Consider the following 19,931-nt stretch of genomic DNA (forward strand, 5'->3'; position numbering starts at 1 on the left):
TCTTCTAGCATCATACAATCCCTACAGGCAGACAGCCTTGCTATCATAGATTGACTGAAAGAGTTTAAGCCTCTAAGCCAATGTTTGTGGACATATTTCCCTGGGTGACCTGATTAGTTTAGAGAAAGGGGGAAAGGTTCATTAACATTTCTTTTCTGTTTAGAAAAGAGCTGTTGGAAAGTAAGCAAATACCAAATTTCACTAGATTCTTTCTAGAAGAGAAAGATGTCCCAATTTTTTCTCATTACTCCTACCAAATAGTAACCTCAGACTTCTTCAGGGGAAGGTGTAGCATGTGTAAAAGCAGAAACCTAAGTATCATGAGGCCAGTTTTAGGCCAGTTGTGATTCAGGGGCCCCTGACCCCCACCCCCACCATGCTGATCTTTGAATGATCTTGGAAACTTCTGCTCAGAACCATAGAGTAGTTTTAGTGGCGGGAATATACTTTTGAGAATATAAAACTGCCATTGGTGGCAGCAAAAGCAGGAGCCATGCTATAATTCCTGAAATGCCAATTTGTCTATTTTTTCCATTCCCTGTGATTCACTGAGTGGGACACAAGTTACTTATACCAACAAAACTTATGTGGTGGATGATATGGTTATACATATGCTAGAGGTTATAAAAAGAATTTTGAATTCCCTTCAAAATAACTTCTTAAGAGGGACAAAAGCTAAATTTGTCTTACCTGTTTTTTGACAGTACACCAAAATTTGGTACAACTGAATTACTCTGCAGCAGAATCCATCCTGTGCTAGGACATCCAGTAATGCTCTTCATCCCTGATGATGTGGCTAAAATGGGCTTGTTGGGGGAGCTGATACTGACTCCAGCTGCTGCTCTCTGTCCTTGCCCAAAGGTCTTTTCCAACCAGCTGAATAGGATTTCTTCAGCTTCCATATCCTTTTGATGACAGAGTCCACCAAAATGTTCAAATTCATTGTCTTTGAAAATGGATTTTTATATTTCAATTCTAGAAAAGCCTCTAGCATATAAACTCTGTATCTAGAAGCTGGTACGATTTGTATAAAAACAAAAATCCAATATGAAAGCTAAGCTTGAGAATTTTTCCAAGAAACTTTAAACTATAAAATATGACAAGTGCCACACTGTTTTCATATAATCCAGTATGACTGAAGCATGGAATGAATGGTGCAAGAGGGAGAGATGAGGCTGGAAAAGTAGTTTGGGGTTGAATATGGTGGATCTTGAGTGCCACACTAAGGAGTGTGAACTTTATTCTCTATATAATGGGAAACCATTAAATGTTTTAGGAATCTCTAGCAGCCTTGTACAGGATGGGTGGGAGAGAGACGTCAGTAATCACTAATTAAATAAGTGAGTGAGCTGGGCAAGAGCTATTAAGTGCATGAATTAAAAGTGTGATGAGCATGGAAAGGAGAGACTTATCACTGGAAGGAATCAACATGATGAGGTAACCAGTTCGTTGTTTGGCTAGGGAGAGATTAGGGGCAGAGAATGGCTAAAGTTGATGTCAAGAACTCTATATCCAGAATAGGCAAATTTATAGAGACAGAAAATAGATGGGGAATGATTCTCCTGGGAGTGATAAAAATGTCCTAGAACTGATAGTGGTGATGGTTGCACAACTTTTTGAATATACTAAAACCAATTTAATTGTACACTTTAAATGGGTGATTTGTATGATATGTAAATTAAATCTCAGTAAAGCTGTTAAAAAAGATTTCCATAGATGGCCAACAGAATAATGATACTGGCAATAAGATCTGAGGAGTGAAGAAGATTAGTTTGGCTTTACATAAGTTGCATTTATGGTGCCTGCAGGGCATCCTTTAAAAATGGCAAGCAGGCATATAGAAATTTTGGTCTGGAATTTGGAAGTGGTCAGATTTAGAGAAATAGATTTTAGAGCCTCAGAGTTTTCTCCATAGGTAACTATAGTATAGTATAGTGCTATGGCTAGAGCATGACACAGGAGTAAAAATGCTAGATTCACCACGAATTAGCTGTGTGACTTTGCACAACTTACTCAACCAGCCTAAGCCTTTATTTCCTCAGCTTTAGTATGGGAATAATAATACCTACCTCATAGACTTATTTTCCCTTGCAAAGGTTTCTCTTGTTGTTGTTCTTTTGGGGTTTGTTTGTTTTAGGGTTAACTATATAATAATCCACGTGAAGCTCCCAGCATATTGCCTGACACATAATATAAGTGTTTGATAAATGTTCAGTATTATTATGGTTATATGATTGAAGCTGTAGGAGTAAAGGAAGTTGTAATAGAGTATAAAGAACAAGAACAGAAGAGGGCCAAGGTCCTGGTATGTTAAATGTCAGCTGAGGACGTCTTTAAGGAGGAAGAAGGAGCCAGGATAGTGATAAACACTGTGCGTGGACATTTCATATTTTAAAACATGCTTTTTCTTAATATCTAGATCATACGGAAGAGTATAAATAAAATATGAAAGTTTCTCTTCGTCCTCATCCCATTCTCAAGAGGGAATAAGACAAATTTTCTATCCTCTTGGAGTTTACATTTTCATGGGAAAATTTAATAAATAAATGGATGTTAGGTAGTGATAAGTGCAGTGAAGATAAAATAATGTGGGTAAAGAGATAATGATGGGAATGTCATTTTAAATATTATGGTCAGTGAAGACTCCAGGGAGGTGATGTTTTAGTAAAGAGAGAGAGCTAACTATGAAAACTGGTGGGATTTCAGTTTCTGAAAATGGCAAACTAGGTAATTTAGACCAACCCTCCTAATGAAGACAAAGGCTGGATGAAATACCAAGACATCATAAAAGTATCTAACAGCTAGTGAATAGGAAGGAATTTCTGGGCTGTGATTTAGGAAAGAGAGGAATTACAAAAAGCTGAGCCCAGCACTGAGGGCTCTTTTGCCCTAGGGTCATTTGCCAATTAGAGCAAGTAGCTGAGAGACTAAGACAACTTCTGAATCAACGCAGGAGAAGAAGGCCAAAGAGTTCAGGGCCTGCTGAGCTTGGGAGTGCTGTTAAAGACACCTCTTGTTTTGGACAGGGATAAGTAAAAGCCTATACTTTAAGGAGTAAGGTGAACCTGAAATAAACCAGCCTTCAGTGGTGTGCATTTATTTTGGGGGGTGGTTTAGGCAGGCCAGAAAATCTTAAACTTTGAAATTGGTTTAAGGTGATTCTAAATTTCTAATTCTCCCAGATGCCTTGTAGAAGCAAACAGAAATTCTTGCTAGAGGAAGATAACTGCATCTATGCTTCAGATTATTTAACAGATACTTAAATATAACATCCAGCTCCCATGTGCATGCACACATTAACATATACACACACACACACAATCAGGTACAAGAGAAGACAAGGAGGCGTGAACAAGAGCCAACAAAAACAAAAGCAACAGCAACATGCACTGGGACTCCAGATAATTGCTAATATCAGATACTGATTTTAAAAATAAAAAAATATGCTTACTATGTTTATGAAAATGAAGGCAAGCTTAAAAATTTTGCCAGGGAACTGAAACTATTGAATGTGACATAATTTTAAAAAGAACCAAACAAATTGTAGAACCAAAATATACAATAACCAATATTGAAATTCAGTAGGCAGGTTTAACAGCAAATTAGACACAGCATAACTGAATTTACAAACTAAAATATAAGGATAGCAAAAACTGAGCAAAACAAAACAAAGTGAGACAAAGGATGGAGAATACAGAAGAGGTAAACAGTGAGAGGAAACAGTGAGACATTCTAATGTACATTTAATTCATGTTCCAGAGGAGAAGAGAGAGAAAAATGGGGCAGAAACTATATTTGAAGAGTTAATGGCTGAAGCAACTAAAACAGATTTCAAGCTGAACAATCAAGCAGGATAAATAAAAAGATATCCACTCCTTGGGACTTCCCTGGTGACACAGTGGTTAAGAATCCGCCTGCCAATGCAGGGGATATGGGTTCGAGCCCTGGTCCGGGAAGATCCCACATGCCGCTGAGCAACTAAGCCTGTGTGCCCCAACTACTGACCCCACATGCCACAACTACTGAAGCCCATGTGCCTAGAGCCTGTGCTCTGCAACAAGAAAAGCCACCACAACGAGAAGCCCACGCACTGCAGCGAAGAGTAGCTCCCGCTCGCTGCAACTAAAGAAAGCCCATGTGCAGCAACGAAGACCCAACGCAGCCAAAAATAAATAAATAAATTTATAAAAAATATATATCTGTCTATATATCCACACCTTCTAGAAGATCAAAGACAAAAAGAAAACCTTAAAATCACCCAGGGAAGACAGATTGTCTTCAAAAGAGAAACTGACAGCTGACTTCCTCATACCAACAGAAAGTAGTAGAATAATAGTGTTAATGTCCTGACATAAACTAATCATCAACCTAGAATTCCATACCCAGTCAAAATATTCTTCAAGATAAAAGGTAATGAACCTACCTGTATATTATATTACTGTCCTAATCCATACAAGAAGAAGAATTAATTCAACTGACTAGAGCAGTGTTTTGACTGTACATTCTTGGTGGGATATTCTAAGGATGAAATGAACTGCAAAGAACTCTTAAAATTCATTAAGTGGTCTTGATTCTTAGTAATAATATTGGTATTATTATATTGAAATTGTGTGCATACTTATGTAAAAACAAATAAGTAATTATGTTAACATTGTTAGGAACCAAATTTTTTAGCATAAGATAGAAGATATATGAGTGTAAATTCAAAGAAATAAGAATCTTTAAAAGTAACTTTGAGACAGAATTGAAAATACCAATGTGAATCCCCAATTTTTCTGACTTTAAAAATTATATATTTCTTAGCTCTGTCCACTAAAAAAAACCTTAGAAGCAATGAACACTCGTGGTACTCAGAATGTGTCCTCTAAATACCACTGCTCACTAAAAAGGAGAAGTGGCTGATTCTGGGCCTAAAGTAGAAATGTACAAGATGAGCTGGGTATCTTGTTGGGCCAGAAAGCAAGGAAGTTATCAAAGGCCAATGAGATTGTGTCAAAGGATTTAGGAACTTCCACTTCCAGCCATGATCAAATAACAGGGACTGGATTTATTTTCCTACCCTGAACAGCTAGAAAAAATGGACAAATTATATTAAACAACAGTTTTCAGGTATTACACAACAGATAATGCAAGACAGTGGTTCTAGAAGGAGGAGAAACAAACAAGTGAACCCTGTGTTTGCCCCACTGTACTGTCTAGAGAGAATTTCCAGGCTACACCACCAGGAGGGGATACCCAACTGGAGTCTGGTGGATCTCTCTGAGTTGAGGAGACAAAGTTCAAAATTCAGGGAGGTCTAGACAGCTAGGATTTATAGAAAAGAGTACTGAAGAGGAAATAAATACATAGAAATAGAGCTCCAGACAGAAGAGAATCCCTGGAATGCACACAGAGCTGGGAATAGTTCCTGTTCCTATCAGGCAGGGTGGAAAGCTTCATACTTCTTAAGGCATGAGGTGGAGTCTTAAGAAGGCTTTGCCTGAGTAGTGGGGAAAAGTTAGCCATAGCCTACAGGATTCTCTAGTCCCACGTATCAAAGCTTAAATGTAAGACCAATAAGACTGAAACTGTTTCCAAATAACTTTACAGTGTCCCAGAAAAAAAGTTCAAGAATATTTATAGGAATACAAAAATATTCTGCACCCAAAAAGGTAATCTTCACAATGCTGGGCATCCAATAAGAAATTACTTGGCATGCAAACAAGCAGGGAAATAGGGCCCATAATGAAAGAAAAATTTCAGTCAATGGAAGCCTACCCAGAAATGACACAGGTGATAGAATTAGTAAACAAGGACATTAAAACAGTTATAACTGTATTCCATGTTCAAAAAGTGAGAGTAAAGATTGAACATACTAAATAAAGAGGTGAAAGAGATTTTTTAAAGACCCAAACTGAACTTCTAGAGGAAAAAAATATAATTTTCAGGATGAAAATAATACTGAATGAAATTGATGGCAGATTTACACATTGCAGAAGGAAAGATTAGTGAACTTGAAGACACAAAACTAGAAACTAACTAAAGTGAAATAAAAAAAGACTCTAAAAAAATAAACAAAGCATCAGTGAACTGTGAGATAACTTCAAGTGGCCTAATTCAGGGATGTGTAACTGGAGTCCTGCAGGGGAGGCAAGGCAGATAAAACATTTGAGGAAATAACGTTCCCCAAATTTCCAAATTTGATGAAAACTATAAACCTGCAGATCCAAGAAGATCAATGAACCCTAAACATAAGAAACGTGAAGAAAATTATACCAAGCCACACCATAATCAAATTGCTTAAAGCCAGTAGTAAAGAAAAAAATCTTAAAAACAGCTAGAGATAAAAAGACACATTACAGGGCTTCCCTGGTGGCGCAGTGGTTGAGAGTCCACCTGCCGATGCAGGGGACGCGGGTTCGTGCCCCGGTCCGGGAAGATCCCACATGCCGCGGAGCGGCTGGGCCCGTGAGCCATGGCCGCTGAGCCCGCACATCCGGAGCCTGTGCTCCGCAGTGGGAGAGGCCACAACAGTGAGAGGCCCGCGGACCGCAAAAAAAAAAAAAAAAAAAAAAAAAAAAAGACACATTACATATTGAGGAACAAAGATAAGAAATACCACAGATTTCTCACTGGAAACAGTAATAAGCTAGAAGAAAATGGAGCAACATCTTTAATAAAAGAAAACTGTTAATGTGGGATTCTATACTAAGAGGAAATACTTTTCAAAAATGAAGGCATAAATTAGATAACTAATAAGAACCTGCTGTATAAAAAATAAATAAAATAAAATTCAAAAATTCAGAAAAAAAATGAAGGCAAAATAAAGAATATTTCAGATGTACCAAAGTCTTCATCACCAGGAGACCTGTATTATAAGAAATGTTAAAGGAAATGCTTTAGGCAGAAGGAAGATGGTACCAGATGGAATTCTGGATCTACTCAAATAAAGACGAGCACTGGAAATCATAACTATTTGGGTAGATATAAAAGATTTTTGCCCTATTTAAAAAACCTCTTCAAAAGATAATTGACTGTTCAAAAATATCAACAGTGTATAAGACTTACAACATGTGTAGAAGTAAAATGTGTGACAACAGCACTAAGGCCAAGAGGGGAGAAATGGAAGTACATTGTTGAAGGATTCTCATACTATACATGTGTGAACTGTTACGGTATCACTTGAAGGCAGACTGTGATAAGTTAGAGTTGTATACTGTAAAGCCTAAAGCAATCCCTAAGTTAATACCACAAAGAGTTATAACTAATAAGTCAGAAAAAGGGATAAAATGGAGTTATAAAAAAATACCCAATCCAAAAATAGAAAAGAAGAAAAAGGAAATAAAATATAAGGAACAAATAGAAAACCGGTAACAGGATGCTAGATTTAAACTCAGCCATAACAGTATTCATATTAAATGTAAATAGTTTAAACAACCCAATTAAAAGACATTCACACATTTTGACTCTTCGGATATTTCACTCTTATTCTGAGTTTGCAGCACCTAAAATCTCCCCTGGCTCTAAATAGTGAATGTGTTGGCCTTAGCTCAAGTGTTAATGCCTTCTTGGATTTGTGATGGAGACTTCATTCATAGGCACTGCCTCCCTTTGCTCTGTTGTGACTTTCAGTAATGCCCCAGTCCCTACTGGGTAAGGATTTTAATCTTCACACTTAATGCCTCATGTTTACCCTATGAAAAAGAGGATGAAAACAGAAAGATACAGGACAATATATATTCTGGTCTTATTAGCCTTGGTTCAGGAGACAACAAAGTTTAGGCAGTGGTTCTTAACTGGGTGATTTTGCCCTCAGAGGACATTAGGCAATGGCTGGAGACATTTTGATCCTTATGACTGGAGGGAGAGGTGATATTGGCATCTAGTGGGTAGAGGCCAGGGAAGCTGCAAAACATCCTACAATGCACAGGACAGCCCCACAATAAAGAATCATCTGGCCCAAAGCGTCAACGTGCCGAGGTTGAGAAACACTGGGTTACAGGGAGGGTGAGGGTAGGAATGAGAAGTCAAGAGAAAGAAACCATTTAAGGGCCTACCTTCCTTAGTCTTGGTTAGAGAGTAGGTTGGAGAAGGTGAAGTGTTTCCCTCTCAATCTGAATATACTTAAATACTTACTGGGAAATATTGCTTTGTATATACTTTCATTCTAGCATGTATCATATCATATTACAGTTTACTGGTTTTTACATGTATCTCCCATACTATAAATATAACTTGAAGGTAAGTATTAAATCTGTATATTCATCTTTATATCCCCAGAACTTAGTACAGTGTAGTGTTTAGCCTGTGGTACCATTCAAACCTATGATTTAATGAGTAGGAGAGTAAATAAACGAATTGTCCCAAAACTATATTTGTAGCTCACACTCATTAAACCCAAAATAATTCCTGGGGATTCTAGTGGATCTATCTCTGGCGCCTCACACCTATCCTAATGTGGAAAAGGCTTAATATGTAATCGCCTAGCACACTAGTTTATTTCTGAGAGTGTGAACCAGGTCAGTGTTTGTTTTATGCATTTAAATACAGTTATAAGAAACTAAAAATTTGCAATTTTCTTTAGCAACTATACATATTTCTATATGGACCTTCAGGTCTGCCTTTGATATTGCTAAATCCGGAGCAGCCAACTTCTACTATCTTCAAAGATACCTCTTATTTCATTAACTGGAAGAAATACCACTTGTGTATGGTGCCCAATTTGGATTTCAATTTCGATAGAGGTAAATCTCCCTCTCTTTGTTTGCATAGGAATAAAGAACTCTGGAGAATATTAGAGAAATGCAAGGAAATATAAATAGCAAGTGTATATAAGAATAGGACCGGGCTTCCCTGGTGGCGTAGTGGTTGAGAGTCCGCCTGCCGATGCAAGGGACACGGGTTCGTGCCCCGGTCCGGGAAGATCTCACATGCTGTGGAGCTGGGCCCGTGAGCCATGGCTGCTGAGCCTGTGCGTCTGGAGCCTGTGCTCCGCAGCGGGAGAGGCCACAACAGTGAAAGGCCCGCGTACTGCAAAAAAAAAAAAAAAAAAAAGAATAGGACCTAGTGATCTGATGGCTTAGGTTGGGGGTTACAGCTGGGAGTCTGGCTAAGTTTGAGATTCCACATGAAGTGAGTCAAACAGGTGTCAACAGGCAAAGCCCCATCAGAGCCTAACCGTTCTGGCATTATGTGTTGATGCTGCTTCTCCTCATTTCTACTGCCTTCTCTATTCCTGGCCCTCTTGATGTAGTCAGTGGGCCTTCACCTTCCAGGGACTTGTTCAGAGGGTTTCTATTGTACCTTAATCCATCAACTCTGGGGTTTTAGAAAGGTTAGTAAAGTTGCAAGGACATCTTTGAACTATCGTGGAAGAGAAATATTTCCCAATGGAATGAAAAAGTCCATATAAAATTACTTAGAAAAATTGTAATACTACGTAAAAGCAAGGCAGGAGTATAAACCATATAGTGATAAACCTAGGAAGCTGACTGTACTATTCATATAGAGCCTAATCACATTGGCTTTGGATGAATCATACTGAAATTGGATGCTTAATAATTAGACCAACAAATAAAACTGAGAAATAGGAATATGCAACCATGAGCTGATGTCTAGGAGCTTTATAGTCTTGAGTTTGACTGTTGTTAGCTAGAATCCTTTGAAATTTAGAAGGCAGTCTGTTCAACTGGATCCTGAGGAAGTTCACCAGTAGCGAGGAGGTATTCTAGAGTTGTGACTGGTATGAGAAGATTGAAGCCTGCCAGTATAGGGAAGTATTTCCGGGGGAAAGATAGAATCTTCATCTTGGAAGTAGGCCTCGTGGTAAGACACTTTTTCTTGAGTAGGTAGTTATTCCAGAGGGCGGAATGAAAGGAGGGTGTCCTTGGGCTTCTGGAGGTAAGTGGTTTTGTGAGGAAAGAATGTTTGGTCTTAATAAGGCTGTGGCCACAGCTGTGGGCTGCCCCTTAGCACTTATATGGGGCCAGCAATGAGGGTGAAGTGCTTTCCTTGCTCCCTTGTGTAGTGGCTGCTTACCGTACCACCTGGCCCAATGAGGGGGAATACCTACTACTCCTCTCCCCTGGCAAACTGTGGAAGATGTATTAAGAGAACAGTGTCCCCTAATGGCTCTGCTATTGTACCAAAGAGAGCCTTTTGGAATTGGTTTGGCTTTTATCTTGGGGGTGTGTGTGTGAGTGTCTGGGTACCTGAGTCCAAATCCTGTTCTCTCTTCCTGGTTTTAACCCTCGCTAGGGGGGTCTTAGTAACTTGAATGGTGATTCATGTTCCACTGAAAGTGAGGCAAGCGAATGTGAGTGAATTATATGTATTATTGTCTATTACTGTTATTTGTTTAAACTGAATTGGCTATTTAGAAACTGAAAAAAATCCCTGAAAACATCCAAGATGGGACTCTTCTGACTTCTGAAAACTGGTTTTTGCATAGGCCTTAGAGGAAGTTAGCTTTCTAGAAGGAATTGGTATTTCTCTTCCTGTGTCTTTGAGATGTTAATAATCTACCTGGGCTCTCAGGAACTTTAATTACCTGTGATTCTTGAGAGTGAAGAAAAAAAAAAAAAGACCTTTTTAAACTCTAGCAAGAAAACAGTGAGATCTCTGTGTCCACATAAATAAATGTGTGTCTATGTGTACCTTATAAATATAAGGTGTCTCTGCCTCCAAATGGCAGTGCCAAGATTGGTTTGTGGATTAGCGCTGTTTAATTGGCTTAAGAGAAATTAAGCGCTCATATAAACTCTCAGAAATATAAAAGAAACTCCAGAATGAATTTCAGTTTCACGTGATATGGGAAATATTCAGTACTGAATGGATATCTGGTATTGAAGCTAGCTTAAACTTGTTGGTTTGATTAATGTAGACATGTCTTTAGAGTCATCAGTGTTAAGTATAATACTTATACCTAGGCTTATTTTGAGATCAAATAAGACCATATTATATCTGTTGCAAATTTGTCAGCAAGGAAAATATCTTGCTATGATGAAATTTTAAGTAAACGTAAATAAGATAAGAGCCTTTAGGTAAACTCTATAGGAATAATTATGTTTTGGGAATGTCTATCTAGAATAGTTTCTCCAGATTTTGATAACCATGTTCTGCCTGCTGTCTGCCACACACAGTGGGGTATCACTCCAGGACCTTGCTTCAGACATGTAAGATCCCCCTATCCATTAAACCATTGATGTCACTGAAAAAAAAAATAATAATTTTTGGTCTTAACAGATGGGATGTCATGCTATCAGGATTTTTTAAATCTCGAGGGCTCTCCATATCTCCTTTTCTCTTTCATTTTTATTTTCATGCTTTGTTGATTTCCTTCATTTTTTGCCAATTTGTGATGCCTAAACGTGCTCAGTTAATTTTGGAAATGAATAGCATAGAAAATGTCCGCACATGTCACCTTCCCTCATTACAGAACCAGGATCCACATGGAGGTACTTCTCTATATGGATCTGGATGGAATTTAGGACTATAGTGATTATATTCTAGAAAAAGACCATAGGGATCAGATTACTTGGGGATACAAATATTATATAGCACTGTGGTTAAGAGCACAGATTTTGGAGTTAGTCTAAAACAGTTCCACCACTTCCTGTCTCATGTTGGGCAATGTATTTAACCTACCTGTCTGTGCCTCTTTTCTTGCCTGTAAAAGAGCATAAGACTATGTCCCATACCATAGTGCGGTGAAGTCTGAATGTTGAGATAATACATGCCAAGAATTTAATGTGGTACGTGGCACGTGGTAAGCATTCAATACAAGTTAGCTGTTATCATTACTCTTACTAGCTATACCTACTTTTTACTAGCCTCTTATTAGTGATGCCTACCTTAGAAAGTTACATGAGGAGTGAATGAACTTACTGTATAATACTTCCCAGTAAATTCTAAGGAATGCTGTTTGGTTTGCATTTTATACACCCAGTTGTTATTTTGATGTTCTTCCTGTGAGTCACTATTATTTACTTTTATCATGTGGTTAGAGAAACAGATTCAGGAGGAGAAGGGAGTGTTCAAATTTAGATTTATCTCAGATCCCTCTTTGTTTGAGGTATAGGTTCTTTATTCACTTAGCATTTTGAGGGCTTTACTTATCTTAGGATACTCTGTAATATCTTGTCCTCTAGATTTGGTGCTTCCAGATGTGAGTTATCAGGTGGAATCCAGTGAGGGGGATCAGACTCAGAATATGGACCCCCAGGGACAAACTCTGCTGCTTTTTCTCTTTGTGGACTTCCACAGCGGATTTCCAGTCCAGAAAATGGAACTCTGGGGTAGGTATAGGAGAGTGGGGCTGCCAGCTTGGGTGTGCTTGAATGTTAAGAGAATAAAGAAAGGAGACTTTACATGATGCATAAATCTGAATAGATGTGTTTCTGTAAAATAACTCATTTCAATGAAAAACCTTGCTTAAATAAGTTAAAAAAATTATATGCTCTATGTGAAAGATCTATATCTTGAAGCGTTACTTAGATGATGACATTCCCAGATTTGGTTGACCAGAAATCAGCAGACACTTCCTGTTGGTCCCTCCAGAGTATATTACCTTAGATGGGTAGTTCTCAACCTCAGCTGCACAATATATTACCTGGGGAGCTTCTAAAAAATGCCCAAACCTCACCCCCCAGAGATTTGGATTTCCTTGGATTGAGGTGGGCCTCAGGTATCAGTAGGTTTTTAAAGCTTTTCAGGCTTGAGAACTGTTCACCACCCTACTGCTTTTCCAAGTGGAATCAAGAAAGTTATCAGTTTTACTTGGCCTTAATGCAACATCTCAGATTGAACACGAGGTGCTGTGGGAGTACATTGGTATGAATGGCTTTGTGTGATTGCCACATCAACCTCTGGAAAGGGAGAAATTGTCCTTGTTCAGGCATACAAATGCCTTTGGCCTTTATCTAGCAGATAGGTGATAACCTGTTATCAGAAGGTTCTCTCTTTTAGTGGTAAAGCAGTGATTTCACTGTTCTGTGGTCTGTGAAACACACGCATCAGAATCACCTGGAGTATTTGAAAATGTGCAGCTTCCTGGGCAAGGATTAACTCATTGTTTTGCTAATGTAAAAATCTGGTATGGCTCAAGAATATGCATTTTAAACAAGATTCTCAGGTGATTCCTAAACATAGTGAAGTTTGAAAACCACTGAGTATGAGTATGAGAGTTGGCTTATGCTTTTTTTTTTTTTTCTTTTTCCCCGGTACGCGAGCCTCTCACTGTTGTGGCCTCTCCCATTGCGGAGCACAGGCTCCAGACACGCAGGCTCAACGGCCATGGCTCACGGGCCCAGCCGCTCCGTGGCATGTGGGATCTTCCCGGACCGGGGCACGAACCTGTGTCCCCTGCATCGGCAGGTGGACTCTCAACCACTGCGCCACCAGGGAAGCCCGGCTTATGCATTTTAATCCAATAAAGCCTGAGACATAAATTTAAGTGTTTCTCAGTGCCCTCCTAAACTTTGAAGGAAGAAGTAAGAAGTGGAGCTTATAAATGTCTGGGGAAATGTTCATAAGCCTTCCTTTTGGTGTTCCTGATACGTTTCTGGGTTATTCTTTCTTTGTGGGCGACTGTTTTTTCTTGGGACTTTACTCTCTATGCATTCCAGTGCTATTTGGTGTGGCCCTGCTTCCACTGAGTCATAAGAGAAATGAGACGGCTTACAACACCAGATCAGAAGACCTCACATTGCTGCCAACTATTTGTTGAACCTGTGGGATTCTTTCTACTGCCAGCCTTGCATGCCTCTCCTACCTTTTTCCATCATGTATATATTCTTTAGGAGAGAAGCACTGCTTTCCAGGGCTCTGGCTTGTAACTTTTATTTGAGGAGCTGGTGTTCTCTGGTGCCCCACTGTTCCATTCATTAAGGCCCTGGAATGGGAACATAGAAGAGACTCAAACTAATGAGGCTTCCAGCAAGGAGGTCAAAGGTGAGAATGCCTAGGGCTATTATCCCACCTGTGCTGGCATGGACAAAGACTCAGAAGCAGCTTAGTATGGTGGAAAGGACTTCAGGGTACAATCAAGAGACCTGGGTTTAATTTTAGTACTGCTACCAAATTCCTTAATGATTTTTTGGGAAGCAAGTTGCATAAATCATCTGATCCTTCCTTGTCATATATTTAACATGAGATTGTTAGACTAGGTGCTATCAAAGGCCCTTCCAAGTCTAAAGACCCTCTTAAGATGTAAGATCTGATATCTTTGGCAGTTTTTTTTTTTTTTAAGGTTGGTCTGCTAGAGGGAGCACCATGTTCAGTCTTCCCTAGGATGACATAAAATCTGGTACCACATTCTGAATCCTATTAAACGTACTTCCTCAGAAACCAGGGTTACTATCATTATTATAATACTGTGATAGTTTGTACACCTCTGTTTAGCTTGACTCTGAAGGCCTGCAGCATCTCAGGTAGTGGTACTCAGTACTGGATTAAACAGAAATCCATCACTGCATTAGTAAACATAGTAGTTATCTTTTAAAATTTCCTTATACATCTGAGAGTTTAGGACTAGCCTTTGAAGAAGATGCACTATAAGGGTAGGTAGGTATAGATACATGGATATAGATACATGTAGTAATTTTATTTTCTTTTCCCCCTCTTCTTTCTCAGATCCTTGAAAGCTTTCTCCAGAGCTCCTTTTAGGAAACAGCTTGTGCAGAACTACAGTCTGTTTCCATGTGTCTTAAAAAAGAAAATCACTTAATTGGCCTTCTGCCTACCTTGTCATGGTAACTTTTCTATGATTAACTCATTTTGCCACAGTGTTAAAGGCATCTGGTGGTATCAGCAGTTTTAGGGATGAAACTATAGCTTTTTAATTAAATGTCTGCTTTCAAAGGGGCTTCAACTGATTTCTTAAGGCTATTCTTAGGACCAAACTATAGAAAATAGTAATCCACATGATATCATAGCAATAGCGATATTTTCTCTTTGAATATTGCAATGTACATTTCAAAACACTTTATATATATTATCCCAGTTTATCTGCACAAAATACCCATGACAGCAGGTGGTATAAAGGCACTTTCTATACTAAAATGAGAAAAGTGAAGTGACTTGGTCACTATTAGTTGATAGTAAAATTGATGCTAGAATCTATATTCTCTTGATTCCAGTTCCAGACCCCTTTTGAGCAGAGCAGTTCTTCCCCTCCCTTCCAGGAAAGCATCATGGTACCTTGTGGTAGAAAATGTTCCTTCTGACTTGCATTTTAATTGCAGCCCTGAGAAAAGCCAGCCAGCTTTACCTTTGAACAGACCATACAGGGAGTAGAAAAACACTGAAAGAAGAAAAATTAATTAAGAAGCATTTTCTCCAGGTGCCCCAAAAAGTAAATTTGTCTTCCTGTATTGGTTGTATCAGGATCATCAATGCTGGCATATTGTTTAATGACGTATTTTGCCCATCGGTCTCACATGTTAGCTTTTCTGAAGGATGCTGAGCAGTGGTGCCTATGGTTACTTTATCAGAGATAGTCCCTCATTTAAAAAGACCTTATACCAGCAATTCTCAGATTGTGAGTTTTAACTTTTTCTTTAAATAAATTTATTTCATTTATTTACTTTTGGCTGCATTGGGTCTTTGTTGCTGTGTGCGGGCTTTCTCTAGTTGTGGTGAGTGGGGGCAACTCTTTGTTGCGATTCGTGGGCTTCTCATTGCGGTGGCTTCTCTTGTTTCAGAGCACAGGCTCTAGGCACGTGGGCTCAGTAGTTGTGGCTCACAGGCCCTAGAGCGCAGCCTCAGCAGTTGTGCTGTGGGCTTAGTTGCTCCACAGCATATGAGATTCTTCCCGGACCAGGGCTCGGACATGTGTCTCCTGCATTGGCAGGCGGATTCTTAACTACTGCGCCACCAGGGAAGCCCTTAACTTTTTCTATACCACAGCGTATCTAAAAGGATTGATACCCTGACAGTAGCAGTGGCTCACCATAACAGTGACGCTCAAATAGGAACAGAGTAGAGTTAGACATACTCTCCAGGAGGTTTTTCCTTTCCTTTGGGAGCCACCAGTGTCATTATTTATAGTATATAGCATATATTTCTGTTTCTGATGTGAATTAAACAGGATCCCTCATTTGATTCTTCAAAAATAATGTCATTCTTCACTTTAATTTTAGTGAGCTTTCATTCATTTGTAAGTGGGAATTGGGTAGGTTTATAAATTGCTGGGGATTTTTGTCTAAAAAAGTAATTATCTCTGGATAGGCAGAAGTGGCTTCTTTTTGCAAGTGGCCTCTTTCCCATTCTCAGCCCCGACTCACAGCATATGAACAGCAGTCTTGAAGTGGTCATTCTCACTCAAGGTTACTAACATTTTCCCTCCCCTTAGGAGTCCACACTTTGCTCACAACTCATCTCAGTGCCATTCTCACGGAGAGCCACAGTGTGGTGCAAGATTCCATCCAGGTCGCTGTGGACCAGGCCTTGGAGCAGCATCACCAGGCTGTCAAGGTAATAAGAAATTCACAACTCCCTTTCTCCTTTCTCTAAGAAAAAGGTAGAGTATATGGCAGACAGGGCCTGAGAGCCCTTCCTCCCTGAATGCTTCTTCCTCTCTTTGGTCATCTGGGCTGATCTTTTTAAAAATATTTACTTATTTTTTTGGTTGCGGCATGCATGTGGCAGTTAGTTCCCTGGCCAGGGATCGAACCTGGGCCCCCTGCATTGGGAGTGTGGAGTCTTCACCACTGCGCCACCAGGGAAGTCCCCACCTGGGCTGGTCTTATAAACTGCATCTAGCCTAGGAACTCGGGCTTTAACTTAGATGGGTCACTGTAACCAGCTTGCTTAGTCTTATCTCCTAGTAGGTGAGTTTGAATAAATATGGGCAGAACAGTAGACCAGGGAAAATGACTGATAACATACTCTTTTCTTTTCTTTTTTTTTTGAGTGTGAACAAATTTTATTTTTTTTTTGGAACACGTGACTTACGATGTGAGTGTGTTTTTTCACAAGCAAAATGAGCTTGGTTTTGCCTGCCTGTTAGTTTTTTTTCACCACTTCCATTATACCAGGGGACAGGAAAACATTTATAAAAGAGGAACAGTAAACACTGAACCCAGGACACTATATTCATTCTAGGTAGTTTTACACCTTGAAGTATTTTTGTATATTAATTTGTAGTGTCATTAATGTCTTCTTCCCTCTTTCACACATTGAAGTGCTATATTATTGACTATAAGTTCTGGATAAATTGAAAGCACATGCATGCACTTGGCCTGAAATTTTTTTTTATTGAAGTATAGTCAATTCACAATGTTGTGTTAATTACTGCTATACAGCAAAGTGATTCAGTTATACATATATATACATTCTTTTTTTTATATTCTCTTTCATTATGGTTTATCATATGATATTGAATATAGTTCTCTGTGCTATACAGGACTTTGTTGTTTATCCATCCTATATATAAAAGCTTACATCAATGTATATCTTTCTTATCTATATATTTCCCCTTCCCACACATGTGTCTAGAGCTGCTGTTTAACTAAATCTTACATTCTTCCCCCATTTCCTAATCCTTTATAACATCACTTTGTCTTCTTACCTGACCTTTTTTTTTTTCTTCATGATTCAGGCCAGAGTTTTTTTTTTCTTTTTTTTAATGTTGAGCCTTCTTTTAATTTATTTATTTTTATTTTTGGCTGTGTTGGGTCTTCGTTTCTGTGCGAGGGCTTTCTCTAGTTGTGGCAAGTGGCGGCCACTCTTCATCGCGGTGCGCGGGCCTCTCACTGTCGTGGCCTCTCTTGTTGCGGAGCACAGGCTCCAGACGCGCAGGCTCAGTAGTTGTGGCTCACGGGCCTAGTTGCTCCGTGGCATGTGGGATCTTCCCAGACCAGGGCTCGAACCCGTGTCCCCTGCATTAGCAGGCAGATTCTCAACGACTGCGCCACCAGGGAAGCCCCTTACCTGACTTTTTGAATCCCTCCATCCTGTGTACTTTTGGTAACACATTTCTTACTTAATATGGCCTCCTTTTCAGGGAAAAGACAACTATACTAAAAGAGGAAAGCTTAAAGCTTTTTGTTTTTTAATAATAAGTATATCTGTTTTGTTGCTCAGTGTCTTGCTGCGTGTCTTTTCTGAATGTATCTATGTCAATAAGTCTAAGTGTCCTTTGTATGTCATGATCTCAGCAAGTATTTTTGGTGGAGGGGGAAGAATTTTTGAAATCCTGCTCTGACTAAAATCTTTGGTCCCTTTGGGATTCTCTGAACCAGCAGTTTGGTATTATTATAAACTGCGGCCTCCCACTTCCTTGTTTTATTCTCTAGGCTCATCAGAAACTACAGGCCTCACTCTCAGTGGCTGTGAATTCCATCATGAGTATCATGACTGGAAGCACCAGCAGCAGCTTCCGAAAGACATGCCTCCAGACGCTTCAAGTTAGTAAGAGATTGGGGATGCTTAAAAGTGCCAGGGTTTTAATGACATTCTACTACCTATCTTAGTAATATGTGCAGTGCTCTTAGAAACATTTTTTACTTTGATTCTCCTATGATTCTACATAAGTGTTTTAAGAAATGTTTGTTGAATGGATAGTGATGTATATACTATTTTATAAATGAGAAAACAAGTTATTTAAAATTTCTGTTTCCTTTCAATCATACAGGTAGTTATAAGCAGAGCTAGGATTAGATCAGTGATTCCCAATTTCTTACTGAAGAATGTTCTGTTACCTCATGGCAACAGAATATACTGAAAATAACTGAGCAACCATAAGCATTACATGTGTTTGGCAGTATGGAATAGTGTAACAAGGTTTGGAATCAAAGGCCTGAGTTCAAATTTTGGCTCATTTGTTTACTAGCTAGGTGGACTTAGGCCTGTACTGAACTTCTCTGAGTTTCATCTACAAATTAGAAAAAAATAATAGTACCTCACAGGGTTATTATGAAGTTGAGAGCTAAGTGTGAACCTGTATAACACATTGTAGATTCTTTTTTAATGCTAAAGTTTTAATACATTTCATCTTAAATGGTCTTAAGTAGTATGCAATGGCTAGTATTTTATTTTTTTGAATTTTATTTAATTTATTTTTTTAATACAGCAGGTTCTTATTAGTTATCTATTTTATATGTATTAGTGTATATATGTCAATCCCAATCTCCCAGTTCATCCCACCCCACCCCCCACCCCTGCTTCCCCCACTTGGTGTCCATACATTTGTTCTCTACATCTGTGTCTCTATTTCTGCCTTGCAGACTGGTTCATCTCTACCATTTTTCTAGATTCCACATATATGTGTTAATATACGATATTTGTTTTCTCTTTCTGACTTACCTCACTCTGTGTGACAGTCTCTACAAATGACTCAAGTTCATTCCTTTTTATGGCTGAGTAATATTCCATTGTGTATATGTACCACATCTTCTTTATCCATTCGTCTGTTGGTGGGCATTTAGGTTGTTTTCATGACCTGGCTATTGTAAATAGTGCTGCAGTGAACAATGGGGTGCATGTGTCTTTTTGAATTATGGTTTTCTCTGGGTATGTGCCCAGTAGTGGGATTGCTGGGTCATATGGTAATTCTATTTTTAGTTTTTTAAGGAAGCTCCATACTGTTCTCCATAGTGGCTGTATCAATTTACATTCCCACCAACAGTACAAGAGGGTTCCCTTTTCTCCACACCCTCTCCACACCCTCTCCAGCATTTGTAGATTTTCTGATGATGCCCATTCTAACTGGTGTGAGGTGATACCCCATTGTAGTTTTGATCTGCATTTCTCTAATGATTAGTGATGTTGAGCAGCTTTCCATGTGCCTCTTGGCCATCTGTATGTCTTCTTTGGAGAAATGTCTATTTAGGTCTTCTGCCCATTTTTACACATGGTAGATTCTTAGTAAATGTTGGTTTTTTTCCTTCCTTCCTTCCAGTGTGTGCTGACCAAATTATCAGAGGGATAACACATTCTTTCCATGTCACTTC

At 39.0% G+C, this 19,931-nt stretch overlaps 1 protein-coding gene across 1 annotated transcript in view; it reads left to right on the forward strand.

The window, feature by feature from the left end:
• The window catches only part of TOP6BL (TOP6B like initiator of meiotic double strand breaks), a 106,425-nt gene that overhangs the window by 66,831 nt on the left and 19,663 nt on the right, over positions 1–19,931 (forward strand). The window contains exons 6-10 of the mRNA XM_065882723.1: positions 705–900; positions 8,573–8,723; positions 12,129–12,275; positions 16,331–16,452; positions 18,276–18,386. Coding sequence (XP_065738795.1) covers positions 705–900; positions 8,573–8,723; positions 12,129–12,275; positions 16,331–16,452; positions 18,276–18,386 — 727 coding nt within the window. The remainder of the gene's footprint in view (positions 1–704; positions 901–8,572; positions 8,724–12,128; positions 12,276–16,330; positions 16,453–18,275; positions 18,387–19,931) is intronic.

Source organism: Phocoena phocoena, chromosome 8 (assembly GCF_963924675.1).
Source record: "Phocoena phocoena chromosome 8, mPhoPho1.1, whole genome shotgun sequence".
Classification (NCBI taxonomy): Eukaryota; Metazoa; Chordata; class Mammalia; order Artiodactyla; family Phocoenidae; genus Phocoena; species Phocoena phocoena.